Source organism: Mytilus trossulus, chromosome 1, assembly GCF_036588685.1.
Source record: "Mytilus trossulus isolate FHL-02 chromosome 1, PNRI_Mtr1.1.1.hap1, whole genome shotgun sequence".
NCBI lineage: Eukaryota > Metazoa > Mollusca > Bivalvia > Mytilida > Mytilidae > Mytilus > Mytilus trossulus.
In genome coordinates, this window is record NC_086373.1 from 111,411,399 (window position 1) to 111,431,678 (window position 20,280).

Here is a 20,280-nt window from a genome sequence, read left to right on the forward strand (position 1 = left end):
AGATTTGCTCTAAATGCTTTGGTTTCTGAGTTATAAGCCAAAAACTGCATTTTACCCCTATGTTCTATTTTTAGCCGTGGCGGCCATCTTGGTTGGTTGACCGGGTCACGCCACACATTTTTTAAACTAGATACCCCAATGATGATTGTGGCCAAGTTTGGTTTGATTTGGCCCAGTAGTTTCAGAGGAGAAGATTTTTGTAAAAGATTACTTTAATTTACGAAAAATGGTTAAAAATTGACTATAAAGGGCAATAACTCCTAAACGGGTCAACTGACCATTTTGGTCATGTTGACTTATTTGTAGATCTTACTTTGCTGAACATTATTGCTGTTTACAGTTTATCTCTATCTATAATAATATTCAAGATAATAACCAAAAACAGCAAAATTTCCTCAAAATTACCAATTCAGGGGCAGCAACCCAACAACCGATTGACTGATTCATCTGAAAATTTCAGGGCAGATAGATCTTGACCTGATAAACATTTTTACCCCATGTCAGATTTGCTCTAAATGCTTTGGTTTCTGAGTTATAAGCCAAAAACTGCATTTTACCCCTATGTTCTATTTTTAGCCGTGGCGGCCATCTTGGTTGGTTGACCGGGTCACGCCACACATTTTTTAAACTAGATACCCCAATGATGATTGTGGCCAAGTTTGGTTTGATTTGGCCCAGTAGTTTCAGAGGAGAAGATTTTTGTAAAAGTTAACGACGACGGACGACGACGGACGACGACGGACGACGGACGACGACGACGACGACGGACGCCGGACGCAAAGTGATGGGAATAGCTCACTTGGCCCTTCGGGCCAGGTGAGCTAAAAAGGACCTTCATGAAATCATAACAAAGTCAGAATACCTTTCCCACACACAAAAATAATACAAAGAGATCTAGAGAAAAAAAAACATATCTAAATTTGTCCAACCTCAATGTTCATGTACTTATTCAACTTTAACTATATTTCTCCAAACAAAAGATTTAAACCCCCTAACAAGGTCAAATTCAATCAATAGATCATACTATTCTGTTATCTGGGTCATGTCATTTATATGATTACTGATAACATTACTCATGTTTCAACAAGTTCTAATTATCTTCCTGGTTGGTTACATACGGAAAGTAATTTCCACAGTCAAACACAGAGATAAGATGTCTTTTTGAGGTATATATTTATAGTTTGACTGTAAAAGTTTACATACTGATTATTCACACTTTACCTCACTGATAGAGCAGCCTATCTATATGGTATTTTTGTCTTTATTTGTTTATTTTCTAGTTGGAGCAAAGTCAAATATTTATGACAAAAGTCTACATTGTTCAATAAATCCTACAAGAAATCATGAATTTCACCAAAAAATAATAAACTGATTTGAATCTTTGGTTCCATTCAGTGTTACCCAATCATATTTACTGCATCATAAGTGTTTGTATTATATTTAAATTGAGAATTTTTAGATTTTGGCGAGTAATCAAAAATTAATCAATCAGTATAAATAATTGTTTACAGCCCTTTTTTTTTACCTTGATAGTATAACGATATTCTCATAAAATGTCATTAAACAGTTACGTTAAGGACCGAATACATTGTTTCATAAAACTAGAGGCTCTAAAGAGCCTGTGTCGCTCACCTTGGTCTATGTGCATATTAAAGGACACAAATGGATTCATGACAAAATTGTATTTTGGTGATGGTGATGTGTTGGAAGTTCTTACTTTTCTGAACGTTCTTGCTTCTTACAATTATATCTATAATGAACCTTGCCCATTAGTAACAGAGAAAAATATTTGGTAAAAATTTACATAAATTTACCGAATGAATGAAAATTGTTAAAAATTGACTATAAAGGGCAATAACTCCTTAAGGGGTCAATTGACCATTTAGGTCATGTTGACTTATTTGTAGATCTTACTTTGCTGAACATTATTGCTGTTTACAGTTTATCTCTATCTATAATAGTATTCAAGATAATAACCAAAAACGGCAAAATTTCTTTAAAAATTACCAATTGGAGGGCAGCAAGCCAACAACCGATTGTCCAATTCATCTGAAAATTTCAGGGCAGATAGATATTGACCTGATAAACATTTTTATCCCATGTCAAATTTCCTCAAAATGCTTTGGTTTTTGAGTTATAAGCCAAAAACTGCATTTTACTCCTATGTTCTATTTTTAGCCATGGCAGCCATCTTGGTTGGTTGACCGGGTCACGCCACACAATTTTTAAACTAGATACCCCATAGATGATTGTGGCCAAGTTTGGATTAATTTGGCTCAGTAGTTTCAGAGGAGAAGATTTTTGTAAAAGATTACTTAGATTTATGAAAAATGGTTAAAAATTGACTATAAAGGGCAATAACTCCTAAAGGGGTCAACTGACCATTTCGGTCATGTTGACTTATTTGTAAATCTAACTTTGCTGAACATTATTACTGTTTACAGTTTATCTCTATCTATAATTATATTCAAGATAATAACCAAAAACAGCAAAATTTCCTCAAAATTACCAATTCAGGGGCAGCAACCCAACAACAGGTTAACCGATTCATCTGAAAATTTCAGGGCAGATAGATCTTGACCTGATAAACATTTTTACTCCATGTCAGATTTCCTCTAAATGCTTTGGTTTTAGAGTTATAAGCCAAAAACTGCATTTTACCCCTATGTTCTATTTTTAGCCGTGGCGGCCATCTTGGTTGGATGACCGGGTCACGCCACACATTTTTTAAACTAGATACCCCAATGATGATTGTGGCCAAGTTTGGTTTGATTTGGCCCAGTAGTTTCAGAGGAGAAGATTTTTGTAAAAGTTAACGACGACGGACGACGACAGACGACGACAGACGACGGACGACGGACGACGGAAGCAAAGTGATGGGAAAAGCTCACTTGGCCCTTCGGGCCAGGTGAGCTAAAAACATGAATCAATTATGTCCTACCAGGGGCCGATCCAGCCATTTTAAAAAGGGGGGTTCCCAACCCAGGACAAATGGGGGGTTCCAACTATATTTCCCCATTCAAATGCATTGATCGGCCAGAAATAAGGGAGGGATTCCAACCCCCTGAACCCCCCCTGGATCTGCCAATGCCTACACAGTTTATTTAAATAAATAAGAGAAAGTTTCAATAACACATTATCCTAATGTTCATGACACTCACAATGCACAAGCAGAAGAAATATATATCTTTTGATAAAAAATTCTTTTAAGTGGAACTCGACCTTAAGGCGAAGTGTACGTAATTGCACGCCCCTAGCGGAATACGGGATTAATAACGTTTGACGTTAGTTACGCAAGTTATCTCCCTTACTCCAAGAAAGGACACACGAAAGAGAAACTACTTCGTGCGGTCTATCATTAATCCAACAAGCACGCCTGTGTTGTCTTAAAACCTAATCATGAGAAATTATCTGAATTACTCCAGTTAGAAATCAAAGCATTCTATTGTTTCGTGCAGCCGGACTTAAAGACCAAACAGCCTATTCATTTCTACCAGTGATTTTCCATTGCAATTTTGTGTGAAGGTATTTCATGATTTGAGGAACAAAATATGATGAAAAAAATTGGGGGTCACCGACTTAGTTTTGTCACTATAGCAACCTCAGTTTCGTGTTTTCCCGAATATTAACATAATATTTACTTGTTATCAAAAAATCCTTTATATCAAACATACAAGCATAATTCTTGTTTCACGTTAAAACGTAGATTTGTATCTATCAAATACAGGTTCAAGAGTTTTAGACTCGTATTGTTTTGATCTTTAAAAACATGATTTATTTTATTCCCGCCAAAAATAAAACGTAAAAATAAAAAAACTTTACAGTATTAAAAAAAATCTACCAGTGATTTCTTCATAAAATTTCAAGAAGGAAAGTGCCATGTGTACTCTTCAAAATAAAGCAAAAAAAAGTGTATGTCACCGACCTTTCAAAAAAGTTATGAGCAATTTTCATGTTTTTTTCTCGTTCGTTTTGAAAAAAAGAGTCGTCTTTCTTCAAAACATTGCATCTGACGTCATAGTACAAACTTTCCTTGCTGGCGCACTATTCGAAAAAAAATCGCAAATTCGACGTTTGAAACCCACACGAATAACAACTATATTCACCTACTTTATTATCCGGTAATACAATAGATTAAATGCATGTATCAGGATGTTGTTGCCGCACAATATATTAACCTTCAGAAACACCATCCGTCTGAATGGAAAATTGTTTGAAATAACCTTTCACGCCGCTTTTGTTAGGAAAGTCTGTTTTTGTCCCATGTCCCTCATTAGCAAAATTGAAAATAAAAAAAAGAAATGAAAGATGGCACTGGCTAACTTACAGAGTATTTGACTATATCAGACTAGATGTGTCTTTTTTTTCGCGTCAATTTCAGAAGTATGCCGTAACAAACTCATTCGCAACTGTTGACAGACGGACATACAAAAGTATGGACTTTTTTATACCATTATTTTTCCCGACTAAGACGAATGTATAGAAGTTATTCCATCTAGTTTGTGAATTAATAATGACTATTTCAGATTCAACTTTGAGGAAATTAAAATTATAGTTATAATATATGAATTTTTTATTCTAAAACGTTATACATCTACCATAAAATACAATCCCTGTTATTACTACCTCACGTGTTTTGAATAAACCAGACAGTAAATATAAAATACAAAAAGTTTTTAATTCAAAAATTAATTTAGAAATAATTTTCTCGTTGAAAACTACATTTAGTCAGATTTCTCCAACAGGATAAAATATTATAAATCTAAATTGCTCATTTTGGAAATTAAAACATTTTAGACAAGGTTGTTGCCGGCATTGAAAATCGAAATTTGTTTTCAATCTTTCATAGTTGTACAGCTAAATGAAAGGGAGATGTTTTATCCCGGAGATTTTATGTTGGATATTATTCTTGGAGCAATTGTTTTTGTCATAAGTTAAATTTACAACAATTTAGTTTTAAACACCGAAAATTTTGATTTTGATTCACATTCGCTGAGTATTAATTTTATTAACATGTTTTGCCTTACAGCTAATTTCCTAATGCATGTAGGGTTAAACTTTGGTTGGCTTCCTTGCTTTGTTTGTATAAATTTTTATTCAAGCTTTGTTATGAAGATTGCCATCTTCATATATAGGTATGTAAACCTGTATATATGATATTTAAATTCAATTGGACGTTATCAAAATATAATTATACAAAATATACAAACAAAGCAAGCAAGCTGACCAAAGTGTTGATATACATACATTAGGAAATTAGCTGTTAGCTTCAGTGAGATAAGGCAAAATGTTTATTATTTCTCCTTAAGCATGTTAAGACAATTTGAAATGAAACAATTGACAAACGACAGTGACCCTTTGTCCTAATTTTATTTTAACTATAAGATTTTGTCAAATAAGCAGTATAAATAAATTTTAACTACATTGCAAGATCGGATTTTATTTTACGAGAATCATCCAGCCATCAGGTACATGCATACGTTGCCAGTATGTCAAAACTTCAAGGAATAATTGTTTATCGGCCGGACCTTCTGAATACTTATCTTTTGAAAAATTGAAATTAAAAGTAGAAGGATCATATCATAAGGAACATGTGTACTAAGTTTTAAGTTGATAGGACTTCAACTTCATCAAAAACTACCTTGACTAAAAACTGTAACCAAAAACTTTAATCTGAAGCGGGACAGACGGACGAACGAACGGACGAACATAAATAAGGCATGAAAATAACTTTCGCCTATCTAATTACCCTATACACAATCGGCACAAATGAAAGACAAAATCTATGCAAGTGAAAGAATAAAAAAAAAAGAAATGCAGATCGGCGCAAATATAAGAAAAAATCTACGCATTTGAAAGAATGAAAAAAAAAATGCAGATCGGCGCAAATGCAAAAAGTCGAGATCAAAATTTATATTTTATTATTTTTATTAGAACGTAGGTTAAATATAGTGTAGTATCTTTTGTGTCCATTTGAGCTAAATTTCCGCAAGATATCAGCGCGACGCTTAATTCCTTTTTTCTTGAAGGACGTATTTTTAAACGTGCACCATGTTGGAATCCGTGAAAACGCGAAATAGGACGTTATAATTTGACGTTTTTTTTATTGCTAGAAACAACGTCATAGAGCTTTTATGTCACTACCAAGTTGCGTTAGTTGATGCGCATAAACAATAGGCTGATTGGTCTTTAATACCAGTTGACTGTTTTTGTTTTAGACGCGTGGTAGATCTACATGGAAGGCATTTCGTGTAAAACTTGTGATATCAACAGATTGTAAAAATGCCTCACAACAGTATTATAAATAAATAAACATGTGAAAATTCTACTTCTTTTGATATCAAATTAATTAAAATGAAACCTGAATTGACCCTACAATATCGTTTTAAGAACCGTAGTTTTGAACGAAAACACACACTGACACAGTACTCAACATAAAGTTTTAGGTTACGAAAAATTAATGAATGACATGTGAAATTAATTATTAGATTAAAAAAACGTTGACATGTTCGTATTTAGTGCAATTGAAAATTTTACACGCGACATGATTCATGTCCATTTAGAAAATAAGACGATACCAAGAGAATATAATTTGACCACCAGTGCAACACTTACAAGTCGGAAGAACAAAGACGAAAATAAACAAATTAGGCCCCAAAAAATTACTCAGTAAATTTAAAAAGTGATCACTCTAAGCATTTATCAGTAAAAACTATGTCATTCAACTTCAAGTTTTCAACTTTTTCTACATGTACAGAAAATAAACAGGTGTCTTCTATTCCGTCCGCAATTTATGGAAAAACTAAATCTAAATTTAGAACCAAATTGAAATTGAAAGTACACATTCACATGATTAAGATACAAGTAAGATAAATATAGATTCTTACATTGATACCAGTGGATTATTGGATTTATCCAATCGAGATAGTTAAATTATCAATTTTAAAATCCGAGCCGCCTCGGCGAGGACTTTAAAATTCATAATTTAACTATCGAGATTGGATAAATCCGATAATCCACGAGTAACTATGTAAGAATCTGTTTCTCTAATGATTAAAAAGACATTTTCTTTTTTTTGTTAACCGAAAATCCCCTACGAGTGCCTTTCACATTGCACGAAGTTGTCAATTTCATTAACACCTGTAATCAAATTTTGATTCATCCAGTTAGCTAAAAAGGTCATGACCCTTAAAATCATCCAATGATCTTTTGAGATCACCAGCAACCACACGTTGATTAAATTTTTTTATACAATGGGTTCGGAAAGGGATAAATTTCCATAGAATTAGAGAAAAAATATAACACGTTATTTCTTCTTTATCAAATTCAAATTTCTAAGAAATAGCAAAATTTTGTTTTTTATTGTGCCTGTGTGCATCATTTCAAATTAGAGAATGAAATTTTGAAGTAACATCTTATTCTCAAGTCTCAATTCAAGATTATGAATGAGTAGAATATATTATTACGGTTAAAGAAAAGAGGTCAGGAAAGTTTTGTGACAATTGTAACTGCAATTTAATATTTAGTGAATGAGAGGGGAAATGAGTTCAGACTTTTAATGCATTTCTATAGCATTTTAAAGATTTTTTTTTTAATTTAACTGAAGTCTACTGCAAGGGATGCTTAAACGACCTCAATGATTATCCAGGAAGATCTCACACTCGGTCAGTTCTATGCTTTTACCTAGTTCATGATAGTACAAGAATTGAGAAGCCTGTGGTGTACTAGTAGGGGCGGATCCAGCCATTTTAAAAAGGGGGACCCCCCCAGCCCCTGGATCAGCCAATGACTAGTCCAATAATATAAGAATTTGGAGTTTCAACCCCCCCCCCCCTTCCCTTGAAATAAAATGTATCCGATAAAAATCGTTGAAATGTAAATCATTTTAAACTCCAAAGTGTTGTATTATTGGACTAATGGTTTACTGGTTGTTATTCACTTTGGTTCAAGTCTGTCACTTCACAACATGGTATTTGTTTTTCGTAACTATTTCTTTCATGAATAAGGCCGTTGATTTTCTCGTTTGAAATTGTTTGCATTTTTCATATCGGAGTATTTTGTGGCCTACACATTATGTTTTTGTTCCTTTAATTGTTGAAAACATTTTGGTTGTTAATAGTTATTGTTACATCGACTTCATTTAACCAGTGGCGGGTAGTTAACTCAATGGATGCCATACCACATCTCCTTATTGTTTTATATAATATAAATAGGAAAGCTATGCATTTGCATTAAGCAGAGGCTATATTCGTACGGCACTACGCTAGGTAAACCCATGTAACAATAGATAATGAATAATCTCCGTGCATTACACTGAGTACATTTTTATAACATTTTATTAGGTAAATTTTTAAAGCATGGAACATGATAATTCTCATAAGGTCGCATTCTTATATCATTAATTTTACACCAGTTAATTTAAAGCATTACACTATATGCATTGCTATTTAAAACATTTTCCTATACAAATTTTATTGAATAACACTGGGTATGTTCCGGTCGTTTTTGCACTAGGTACGTCAATCTCAAAAGGATCATATACGGTGTAAGGTTTTCATTTTGAATATACATGTAAGTAAGTAAGTAAGTAATTTTTATTGGTTTAAAATCCAAAATTACAGGATTGATGCCAAGACATGTATGAAATATCTGCGACGGGTAGTTATACCAAATACTCTGATCTTTTCTATTTTGTAAAAATGTATACATAAGCGAGTCCTTCTTTTTAACATCATTGCGGTCTAAAAAATCCTGAAGATTAAATAAAACAACACGTTTTAAATTTCAAGCGTCTGAAGCGCTTTTCTGGATTAATCTAGATAAGGAAAACTAAAGGCAGAACATTTTTAAGCAACGGATGTAAAAGAACTAAAATAGTTGAAGAGCCATAGTATGCATTATGCTTATTGTTTAAATCCGTGTTAACCCAAGGGTGACTGGGGAAACGAAATATGGTCTTCTCCCGACCGTAAAACACTTGCCGAAGAGGAGCGTCCATTTGGCTGTTCAGGATGTATTAAGCTCGCAGTCACGTCCGGTCAGAATGGGGACGTTAAATCTGATGCCTCGTGTAAAGATAGTGCCTCAATCTATGCCCGTTAAAAACCATTGCAACAACTATAATTTTAGGGTTGCGTAGGTGGAATGTTGCACGGCAAAATGTCTGTCCCTATCCAATATACCCTCATTTTCCAGTAGCACTCCAAATTTCCCAGACCATCGTACCGGATGGCCTCTGCTATGAACAAAACTTCCTATTGTATTTATTGTTAACTTGAAATTGTTCTCGTCCTTAACATGCATGAAATATTTGCCACTGGACGTTAAGCAACCAACAATCATGGCAATCAATCAATTTAAATCCTTAAATGTGGATTTTTTTAACAAATAATGCAAGGAACAAACTCATATTTTCTTATGTTACTGAAACTTCATTCAGCAAACATTCTACATCATTCTTTGTCATTTAGTTAAAGAAAAGGGAAAGTAATCGAAATGGGAAATTTTGTGAAATAAAATATGTTTTGGCAGAGATGCCTCATGAACATGTGTGTAAACATGACTAATGATGTAGGTTAACTTTATAATGTAGACTATATTGTGTGCAAATCCACAGATTAACAACATGCAGAAACAACGAACATGAAAATACGCAGAAGATAGGTCTACTTTTTTAAATACAAACATGCAGAAGTTAGATTGAAAACGAGGTGTATACCCTATCCTAATATTAAAACCGATCAATTCATTCTGACAACACTGTGTTAAACGGGACAAATTCAAACTCGATACTTGATTCATAAAAGAATAAAACAATCCATGCAAGCTTTAAAAAAGGTTCGGAAATCACTCTTACATAGAAAAGATGAAATTAAAGTCTACGGTAAATTTCTTTCATTTGCAGTAAATTTATTTACTAACTTGCATTTTTTTTTGCTACAGAAATATTCTTTAAAATTATTCAGTTTATTTCCTTATCAATTTATAACCTTAGATCATTTGTAATACATAGAAAGATGGGTAATACACACGCACGACATTGCTATGACATTGTAAAGTATAATAGAGTTACAACATAGAAGTTGTGGCGAAGTTACTGTAGACAATAACGTCGCCGTATTATTTTAATGTTTTAGCCAAAAAACCAAACTTCAACAAGGTGTAGCGTAAAAACTAGCACGGTAACCAAGGACTTTCTTTGCACCGATGGATTCGTCTTTCATTTTTGAATCTTATATCAATTTAAAAAAAAATTCCATTGACCAACAAAATAGAAAATCTTGATAATGTAAAAAAATCTGCTAATTTTGATGATTTTCCCTATATATCCTTTGTATTTTTGGAGTGTCATGCTGTTAATTTGAACGGCTCGTATCTCAAAAACGAAAACGGTTACCCCCTTTTTTTATTTTATTTTCTGGTGTAATTTTACAAGCAGAATTCATATGTGAAATTTAAAAAAAATCCATTGTGTAGTTTAATTACGTACACTTCGCCTTAAACAAACAAAAAAAAACTTATGATATGATTAAACTTGACCTGTAAATTCTTAATTGAAAAAAAGATTGTGCTATTGAGTTTTGTTATCAGCAGGAAACAAAAAAGTGTATTCATCATGCAAAAGATATTGTATATTGTATATGTTCAGGTCATGTCAAGCAGTAAACCTTTACCATGTGGACCTAGTCAAGAAGGAAAAGTAAACACTGAAGCTGACATCTGGTGTTACAACTGTGATGAAGGATTATGTTCAACATGTTCTGGTCATCATACAAGATCTAAGGCAACACGTGATCATAAAACTATTGATATCAAAAGCTATAAACCCCCCATCAGAGCTATAAAAACAGAATGTGACAAACATGGCCAACAGCTTAACTTGTACTGTCCCAGTCATTTAATGCCTTGCTGTGATGAATGTATTTCCACAAATCATTCAAAATGTACTGGAATAAAATTTTTAGCAGCTGTTGTGGAGAAAACAAAAATTGAAAAATCCAAAGAATCTGTAGAGAAAGAAATCTACTCCATCTTACATGTATTGGATAAAATGGTAAATAATAAATCAATAAACATTCAAACTGGAAAACAACAATGTGAAAACATAAAGAAATCATTCCACAAAATTAGGGAGAAAATCAATAAACATTTATATCACCTTGAGAAAAAGTTATGTCAAGAAACAGACAACCTTTGGGATCAGGAAACATTAACAGCTAGAGATTTTATAACTGAAATTGAAAAGAAAAAGACAAACGTACAGAAACTGCAAGAGCATTTACTTAGTGTTACAACACAAAGTTCAAAACTACAATCATTTCTAGGTGTACATCAGATCGAACAACAAATACATCAATGTCAACAATATGTCGAAGATCTAGAAAATGATGACCGGGCTAAAGAATTTTGTATCAAAATGACCCAAAAAAATGAGATAAAAAACATACTACAGCAGTTAGGATCATTAGAATCCATAGGAGAAGTAACGGTTGTTAAAACAGAAACAGGCTTGAATAGAGAAAGCAGTGTGAGGAGGAAAGCACAAGTAGAATCACAATCCAACATAAACAACATGACAATGAGTATAGAGACAAAGATAAAGATCAACACAGAGAAGGGTATAAGTGACATGATTTGTCTGATGGATGGAAGAGTTATAGTAGTGGAAGAAGATGGTAAAGTTAACCTATTTACTTCTGATGGTAAACTACAGAAACAGTTACCTATACCTGGTGGAGCCTGGAGTGTTACACAGATCAATCAGAACACTATAGCTATAACTTATCCTAGAGAGACAGCCATTAAGATCTTCAATATGGAGAATGAAACAGTTACCAAAGTTATCAATTTAGACAAACATTGCTATGGTTTATCATTCTCCAATAATTCTCTGGCTGTAGGTTTAAATAATGATGAAATCCGTATTATAGACTTGGAAGGCAATACACTGAAGTCAATACAAGTTGAGAGTGAATCATCCCTGTTTAACCTTGTTTACTGTAATGACAGAGTAATCTATAGTGACTATCTTGGTAATGCAGTATACTGTTATGATGAATCAGGTAAAAAGATCTGGCAATATACACAGGATTTATCAGGACCAAGAGGACTTTGTATAGATACTTATGGTAACATTATTGTAGCAGACTATGACTCAGATAGAATAATAGTAATATCAAAAGATGGACAGAATAGTAAAGTACTGATTGGTAAAGAGGGTGGACTGGAGGCTCCTCAGTGTATTTGTTTTAAACATAATGAGTCTTCAGGTTTTATTTGTGATTTCTATGGCACATACTTGGCAACATTCAATTTAGTTGTTAGATAAAATATAGGAATCGTACAATATTTCTTTTCTCTGAATCTTAACAACCAACTATATCTATACATTAAATAATACAATTTAAGAAATCACCCAATAAACTGAACAATATATCAGACAATGTCAACCATCAACACCCTGAAAAAATACTAATATCAAAATAAAGATATAAACAGTAAACATCATACTGTCCAGATAGCCTCAGTTGATAAAGAGTACAAAATGTGTAAAGCATCATCTATGTTGTGATCAAGCAAATTGTATAGCTAGTCTGACATTTTTTCTAACTATAATTCTTCCAACATTTTTTTTTTGCTCTTATCTTGTCCATAATGTTTCTGTAAAAATGATATTATATTGCCCAAAGCTGTAGAATTTGCAATATTGATGCAAATATTTATTTACATGTTTCAATTTTAGACACTGTCAAATTTGTTAACATTTTCTTTAAAATAAAAGTTTACAATTAACATGATTAAATGATTTTTACAAGAATAATCATGATAATAAGTACTGATAACTTGTCATTTACCTAGGACTTGATTATTGACCTGAATCAGATGATATCGACACTGATTCAAATAACAAGTGAAATAATATCTGATTGCATATTTTATCCATATATATTAAATTGAGAATGGAAATGGGGAATGTGTCAAAGAGACAACAACCCGACCATAGAGAAGACAACAGCAGAAGGTCATCAACAGGTCTTCAATGCAGCGAGAAATTCCCGCACCCTGAGGCTTCCTTCAGCTGGCCCCTAAACAAATATATATACTAGTTCAGTGATAATGAACGCCATACTAAACTCTAAATTGTACACAAGAAACTAAAATTAAAAATAATAAAAGACTAACAACATGAACAAAGGCCATAGACTTGGGACAGGCGCAAAAATGTGAGGGGGTTAAACATGTTCATGAGATCTCAACCCTCCCCCTATACCTCTAGCCAATGCAGAAAAGTAAACGCATAACAATACGCACTTTAAAATTCAGTTCAAGAGAAATCCGAGTCTAGATATGTTTTTCATTTTTGTCTCTTTTATTTTTAAAACCCATTTGATTAATCATTCAGCTTTCACAAAAAATTAACAGAATATTTAATGTAGTGTAGATTAATACATTTATAGGTTTACTATTAAGGTCAAGAATTTGTGTGTTCAGTTAGGTTTGTAATAAATTGTGTCTATTAATCATGCAACAGGTCATGAGATATTAACTGCGGTGAATTTAAAATGAAGTGAGAATCATATGACAGATGATAACCATACTGACTCTTAGAGAAAAGTATTGTAGTAATACCATTTCAAACAAGAATGTGTCCACAGTACAAGGATGACCCACCTGCACGATTGTTTTATGTTTAGTGGACCATAAAATGGAGGTCAAACCCATTTTTTGGAATTAAAACTAGGAAGATCACATCATGTGGACATGTGTACTTCTTGTTTTATTTTGTAATTGTGTGTACATATTTAATGAGTTTTAAATCGTGTAATGCATAACTATGCCTTTTTATAAAAAACATTTTCCTTCAGTATAACTGTTATAGCTTTTATTTGTATATACAGTGTCTCGTTAGTCTTTATAGGCTTGGTATTAATTCTTTTTTTATGATATTGTTATGTAATTTTATTGTAGATCAATATGTGACACTTTAATAATAAACTATTATTTATCATTATCATTGTGTACTACGTTTCAAGTTGATTTGACTTCACCATTAGCAAAAACAACTTTAACATAAAGAGGGACAGACAGATGACAGACAGACGAATGAATGCACAGACCAAAAAACATTATGCTCATAAAAAAGTTGGGAATCAAATTTGATACATCATTTACATCTTGACCTAAATTTTATTCAATGACTTACACAAGCATAGATACTAATAAAATACTTTCAATATTATTATCTACTAAATACATTTTTTAAAAAGTCCTATTTTTAATATGTAACGGTATTTCTATATTTAAATGAGATAGGGAAATACCCATGGAATTTCTTTCTGCACAGACAATGTCAACAGTCAGTATATTAGGAGGATTTGAGGTGTGTTAAGACTAATGCAACACTGGTTACAAGATAGTAATGACTAGGTTAGTTTGGTATACTATTACCCAGCCTCAAACCTCTTACCCATATAATATGTAACTTCATCATTTCTTATCGACTTGTATTAATGTATGGCTGATTGTATATATTTATGTTGAACATGTTAAATTTAAGACAGTCTTGTAGCGACTGCACAACTATATACTGTGTTTGTTTTTTTCTACAATATCTAGTTTAAGAAAGAAAAAAAAATTTGGACGAGTGAAACGAGGGAGTAAATAATTAGATTGATGTATGTTATTTTTTCACAATGATTCATTAAAAGTAATTTATTGCAAATTTTGATTTACAAAGGAACTATCTAAGTGTATATCTAAATTCTAATGTAAAAGAGTTGTTCTTGATTTTAGGACAAACAACATATTTTATGTTGGCATTTGATGATTAAAATGGTGCATAAAGTTTCTGCAAGTCATAAAAACAAATTTTTTTTCATGACATGTCTTCAACTTAAAGCAACTAACAGCTTTACCAAATCTATCCCAGATTAAAATTAAAGAGTTAAATACTCTCTTTTATAACTTTATTTGGAAATGGGAAATTAGAACGTATAAAACGCAATACACTAATTGGGGATTTTATGCAGGGAGGTCTGAACATGGTGCATTTGTCATCTTTTAGTACATATCTAAAAATAAGCTGGGTCAGAAGACTTCTTTTGAATTTAGAGGGATCATGGCAGACATTATTATTGTCTGAATTAATCAAATTTGGTAGTGACAGAGTCTTTTCTTTACAAAAAGAACCAGATGCTCCGCAGGGCGTAGCTTTATACGACCGCAGAGGTTGAACCCTGAACGGTTGGGGCAAGTATGGACACAACATTCAAGCTGGATTCCGCTCTAAATTTGGATTGTGATTAAATAGTTGACACAGCATGCCCGTCCCTAGGATTTTCATGGCATTCCATCTATGCCATCGATTTTTCATGGAAAAAGGATGGAAACGATGTAAAATTTGATGAAATTCCATGAAATTCATGGCAACAATTTTCCATGGCAAAAATTGCCATTGTTTTCATATTTTGTATAAAAGAAATTCCATGGAAAGAATGAAAATCTATGGCAATCGATGGCAAAGTTTGGACTTTAACTTTTTAGGGGGATGGAAACGATGGCAAACTTGGACTTTGAAATTTTTAAGGAAGGCAAACGATGGAAAAGCAACACTTAGAAATTTTCCAAGATGAAAACTAAGGCAAATTGGACTTAGAATATTTTGATGATTTGAAACATAAAAAGTTACTGAAACATTATCAATACTACTGTATGAGAATATGAGAAGTCCGCTTAAAAATAGCTGGATCCCCGAGATGGAATCCACCTAAAAATTAAGTTCCTTTAATTTTTTTTTCAAATGAAAAATATATCAATACTGATGAGAGTGTGCATAATAATTATTTGTGCCATAAAGCCAGTATTTGTACCACCCTGAAATCCAAAATATATTTGAAGAGTCTTAAAGATTGCATATTAAATTCAATTAAATATAAAATGTGATAGCATTGTTAGGTAATTTATAACTTTATGTTATGTGTTGCTATTTATATACATTTAAACAAATAAAAAGTGACCAGAATATTATATACTTATTTCACTAACAGTAATTAAGACAATAAGTTATTTTTTAATTTTCCAACATAGGAAATGTAGGTTAAATTAATTTATTTTCATGTACAATTAATTATTAAGTGTATCTCTTTTTAATTAAGTAATAATCATGATACAGTGTGGATAATACACACATATTATTTCCATGCAGTCTCTTCCTTAACAATTAGTGATAGAAATGTTATGTAGGTTCCCCATCTGGTTTCATTTGCTTCTGTGAAATGGACAGGAAATGATATGTACACATTCATTGACAAGAGTTGGGGGCCCAAAGAAGGAGACCATATGGCTTTGTACATTTCTCTTATATTTCTACAGTCCAAAATATAAAAATAATAGATAAAAATTGGTGAATATTTTTTATTTATTATTATATATATCTAATATTTAAGATTTAGGTAATTAATAGTATAATTAGGGAAACATTTCAAGGAACAAAACAACTCCGCAAACAACCCCAACACTGGTCAGATTCAAAATTTGAACTTGCAGACATTACAAGAAAAGATGTCTTATTTATCTTGACCCAAATATGAATTTTACCATGGATGTAGAGTTGTGGCCTAAAAAGAGCCAAAGAATTCTATAAACATTAAAAAGTGCAGATGTATTATTCTGATGACATAACTATTGGATTTGTGAAGATTGATGTTTTCATATATTTTGGATTAAATCTTCTGGTAAGTACAAATTATGAATAAGTATTTCAACCTTTTTGAATATTATGAAACTGTTATTTCCTTCAAATAAATTGTGACATATATAAGTACTATGTAGGATCAAGAGAATAACTATAAAAGACCATGCAATTTTTGCATAATTACATCATGTACTTAATTACTGTGGTATGAGAGACATTGGTGAAGATTATCCCCACTTAATTCCAGGTGGCGCTGTGGTAGATCAGGTCCAACAATTAACATCTGTTTGTATGATAAGAAAGCCAGCATGCATTATTGCCACATATGATGCACAAATATGTGTATGCTGATAAGTCTTAATTAAAATAAATTCTTTTGTACTATTTTTATCTTATTCACTATTTAGTATATAAATGACAAATGTGTCAAATTTTGAATACATTCCCTCAATGACTTACTATACTTTCCTTAGTATAGAAAGTCCCTGATTGCCTAAACTAAACAAAACTTCAGGAGTGTATGTGTAATATCATGCAGTGGAAGAAAGATGAGAGAGTGTTTTTTTTTAACATACTTACAATCAAAGATATAAATTAAATGAATGTATTTTTTTTCTTTATTATTTTTTTTTGAAAAATGGAATGTAAAAGTGTTGTTAGATACATGTATATATTTGTGAATATTTAATATTATAATCAAATTGTTTACACAAATATATGAATATAGTATGATTTTTTTATTTGTGATTTTCTTTAAATAAATTTCATTAATTAAACGGTAGAAATCTTTATACTTGTATATATATGACAAATTAAAAACAAAACCTAGCTTTCAATTTCAAATTTGATGTTTTTTCCATTAAGATACTTTTTTTTTTTAATGAGAATCAAATGACAGAAATCAGAATTATGGAAATGACTGCACATTTTGCACCAAACTCAATAGAGATATATCTGAAACAAATAGGGTTAAATACTTTTCAATACAGCTCAGCAATTGAACAACAATAGATTTCTGAAATACCTGCGACTGGGAACAAAAAATAACTCATTTTTTTGTCAAAGCAAAGTGTCATACCAAAATGAAAAGAGCAAGAAATCACCTACAATATGTTACATAAATAAAGATCTCATTATTTTAGAGTATATGTGTGACTGTGCCTAACAGCTCATTGTAACCATGTCTCTGTAGTTTACTATGATATGACAGTTTTCTCTTTCAAGAGTTGAGACAGTCAGAAGGCAAAAAAGATTAAATATGGAATATTTGTGTCGAGGTCACTTCTTTTTTTTGCCTCTTTATCAGGTGTGTTAACAGAAACGATACAGTTTAGCACTCAAATGATCATATACATCCCAAAATTAATTAATCACACTAGATCTGTTCCAAATTTGTCTGAGGTAATTTGGGGTTTATTAGTGTTTGGCCAACAATAACGATTATTACTTTCAAAATACTCTTAAAAAAATTATAAAGAATTTTTATAATTCAATGCTGAAATAAAAGAACTTCTTTTTATGAAAAATATTTCAAACAGGTATACGTAGTTCTTGACGAATATCATATAATCTAAGATTGTTAAATTTTTATATTTTTTTTTAAATTACAAATTTATTTTATTGAATATTTCACTACAGTTTTCATTTGTCAAAACTTGTAACTGATTTATGATCGCTCTGCAATAAATAAAGATCACAGCAAACTAAACTGATTTTGCTAGCTGTCCATTCTTTTAGTTCTATACTGAGTCGTATAGTATATGCATGAGCATGATATTTTCGTTATTTAACTTTTTAATGCTGATATTTTCATATTTTTTAAATGCAAATTGATAGTAAAAATTAAAAATAAACAGCAAAATAAGTAAAAAAAAAAAGGAAATATTGAAAAAGAAAATAATTCCCCCAAGTCATATATCATACATGTTATAGAACTATCAATTCTATGCGCTTTTCATATTTTTTTCTTTTTCTTGCAAATGTCCATTTCCTATTAAAAAAAAAAAAATAATGTCCATCTCTATAAGGCACATCCAGGTACACAACATCACTTAAAAGATATTTTAAAAGTAATAAAAAAATTGTTATTATAATATGTATACAAATATACAATGTAATTCTCAATAGGATATAGATAAGAGATGCTGTGTGTTGGACCTGATCTACTGCACTGCCACCTGTGTTATCATTAAAGGGGAATAATTGACCAATGTTCCTCATTATGACAAGACTTATATCTTTAAGACAATCTATTTTATAGAAACTATTATTCGATAGTAGTTTTGGCAAAATTGGAGATCTGTAGTATGACTGAAATAGTTATATACATGATATATATAGACATCTATTCTGAAAAATCAAAAAGTATTATCTTTTAAAATTAGTACATATGTTCTGAATTATCATGATTATGGATCAAATTTAAGATTTTAAAAATGGCAAGACATACATGTAAATATGGGCCTATGATGTTAAAGTGAAATAAAACACCAATACTAATCACAGTAAAGAATAACCTATACACTTCATACAGAATATGTAATAATTATTTTGTTTAATTGTAATATTTCTTATATTTTAATTGAAATATGTTTTATATTTCAGAACTGCATGGTGAAACAAAAGAAAATTGTTTTGTGATAGGACTGAAGAATGGACACATTCAATCAGACTTGGAGTAAGTAGTTTTATATGAAAGAAATTCTGATGAATGCTTTTTAAGTAATTTTTGCACATATTGGACCTTCAAAACATTTTGGAAAAAAATCAAAAGTTGTAAAACCATCTGTAATATTAATTTTTATATAAACATGATATACATATTTGGGGTTACAGTCCACAGGTCTTATTTTATTGAAAAAATCCCAAAAACAGGTCATTATAATTATCTGCCCTTGATTTTACATGGATTCTTTTCTAAAAATATAATTACTCTTTAAAACATGCTTAACATCTTATTTTTCATAGTTTAATTCTATAATTTCGAATTTTAGATGTTTCTGTTGTATGTTGAATGATATATGGTAAAAATAGTAAATTCAATATAAAAAAAAAAATGTGGTATGATTGCCAATGAGACAACTATCAAACCAAAATGACACAGACATTAACAACTATAGTTCACCATACAGCCTTCAACAATGAGAAAAGCCCATCAAGTCAATATGTCAAAAAGAAGGAAAACCCCACCTACTTGTTTTATTTCACTAGTATATATATGATATTTTTCAGAATAAATATTAATATATATGGTATTTTTTTTTTAGGCATCATACGAACGAAATGGAAAGTTGTCCACTAGGTCATCAACCATCTGCCGAAGCCAAGAAAGGAACACAAGACAAGATAGACGTCAGATAGCAATAATGATTTGAACATTTCCAAAATGTTTAACTTTATATTAAAACATAGTCTAATTTTAATAGTTTTTATTTTTTTGATCTATTTTGCTAGCAATATATGGCAATGAAATTTTAACTGTGAAGCTTTATTTTGAAAGTAATGAGGTTAATCTAATCTGATGAGAACTCCTGCAGATATTTACTTTCCCTGGGTGTCCTATTTTGAAAAGGACAAAGGACAAGAAT

General features: G+C 31.5%; 2 protein-coding genes and 1 long non-coding RNA gene across 6 annotated transcripts in view; 2 read left to right on the plus strand and 1 right to left on the minus strand.

Annotated features, from left to right (window-relative positions):
* Positions 1-20,280, minus strand: part of LOC134697678 (E3 ubiquitin-protein ligase HECTD3-like) — a 66,593-nt gene that overhangs the window by 23,376 nt on the left and 22,937 nt on the right. The gene's annotated exons all lie outside the window — the stretch shown is intronic.
* Positions 1,083-14,496, plus strand: LOC134697667 (tripartite motif-containing protein 2-like). Its single transcript, XM_063559953.1, has 2 exons — positions 1,083-1,166; positions 10,649-14,496. The coding sequence occupies exon 2, from the start codon at positions 10,652-10,654 to the stop codon at positions 12,326-12,328; it is 1,677 nt and encodes a 558-aa protein (XP_063416023.1). The 5' UTR covers positions 1,083-1,166; positions 10,649-10,651; the 3' UTR covers positions 12,329-14,496.
* On the plus strand, positions 16,526-20,062 carry LOC134711775 (uncharacterized). The gene is made up of 3 exons (XR_010106236.1): positions 16,526-16,733; positions 19,298-19,370; positions 19,960-20,062. It is a non-coding gene; the product is annotated as an uncharacterized LOC134711775 (long non-coding RNA).

Excerpts from the sequence above, each read along its gene's own strand:
- LOC134697667 (XM_063559953.1), top strand. The coding sequence starts at position 10,652 with ATGTCAAGCAGTAAACCTTTACCATGTGGACCTAGTCAAGAAGGAAAA.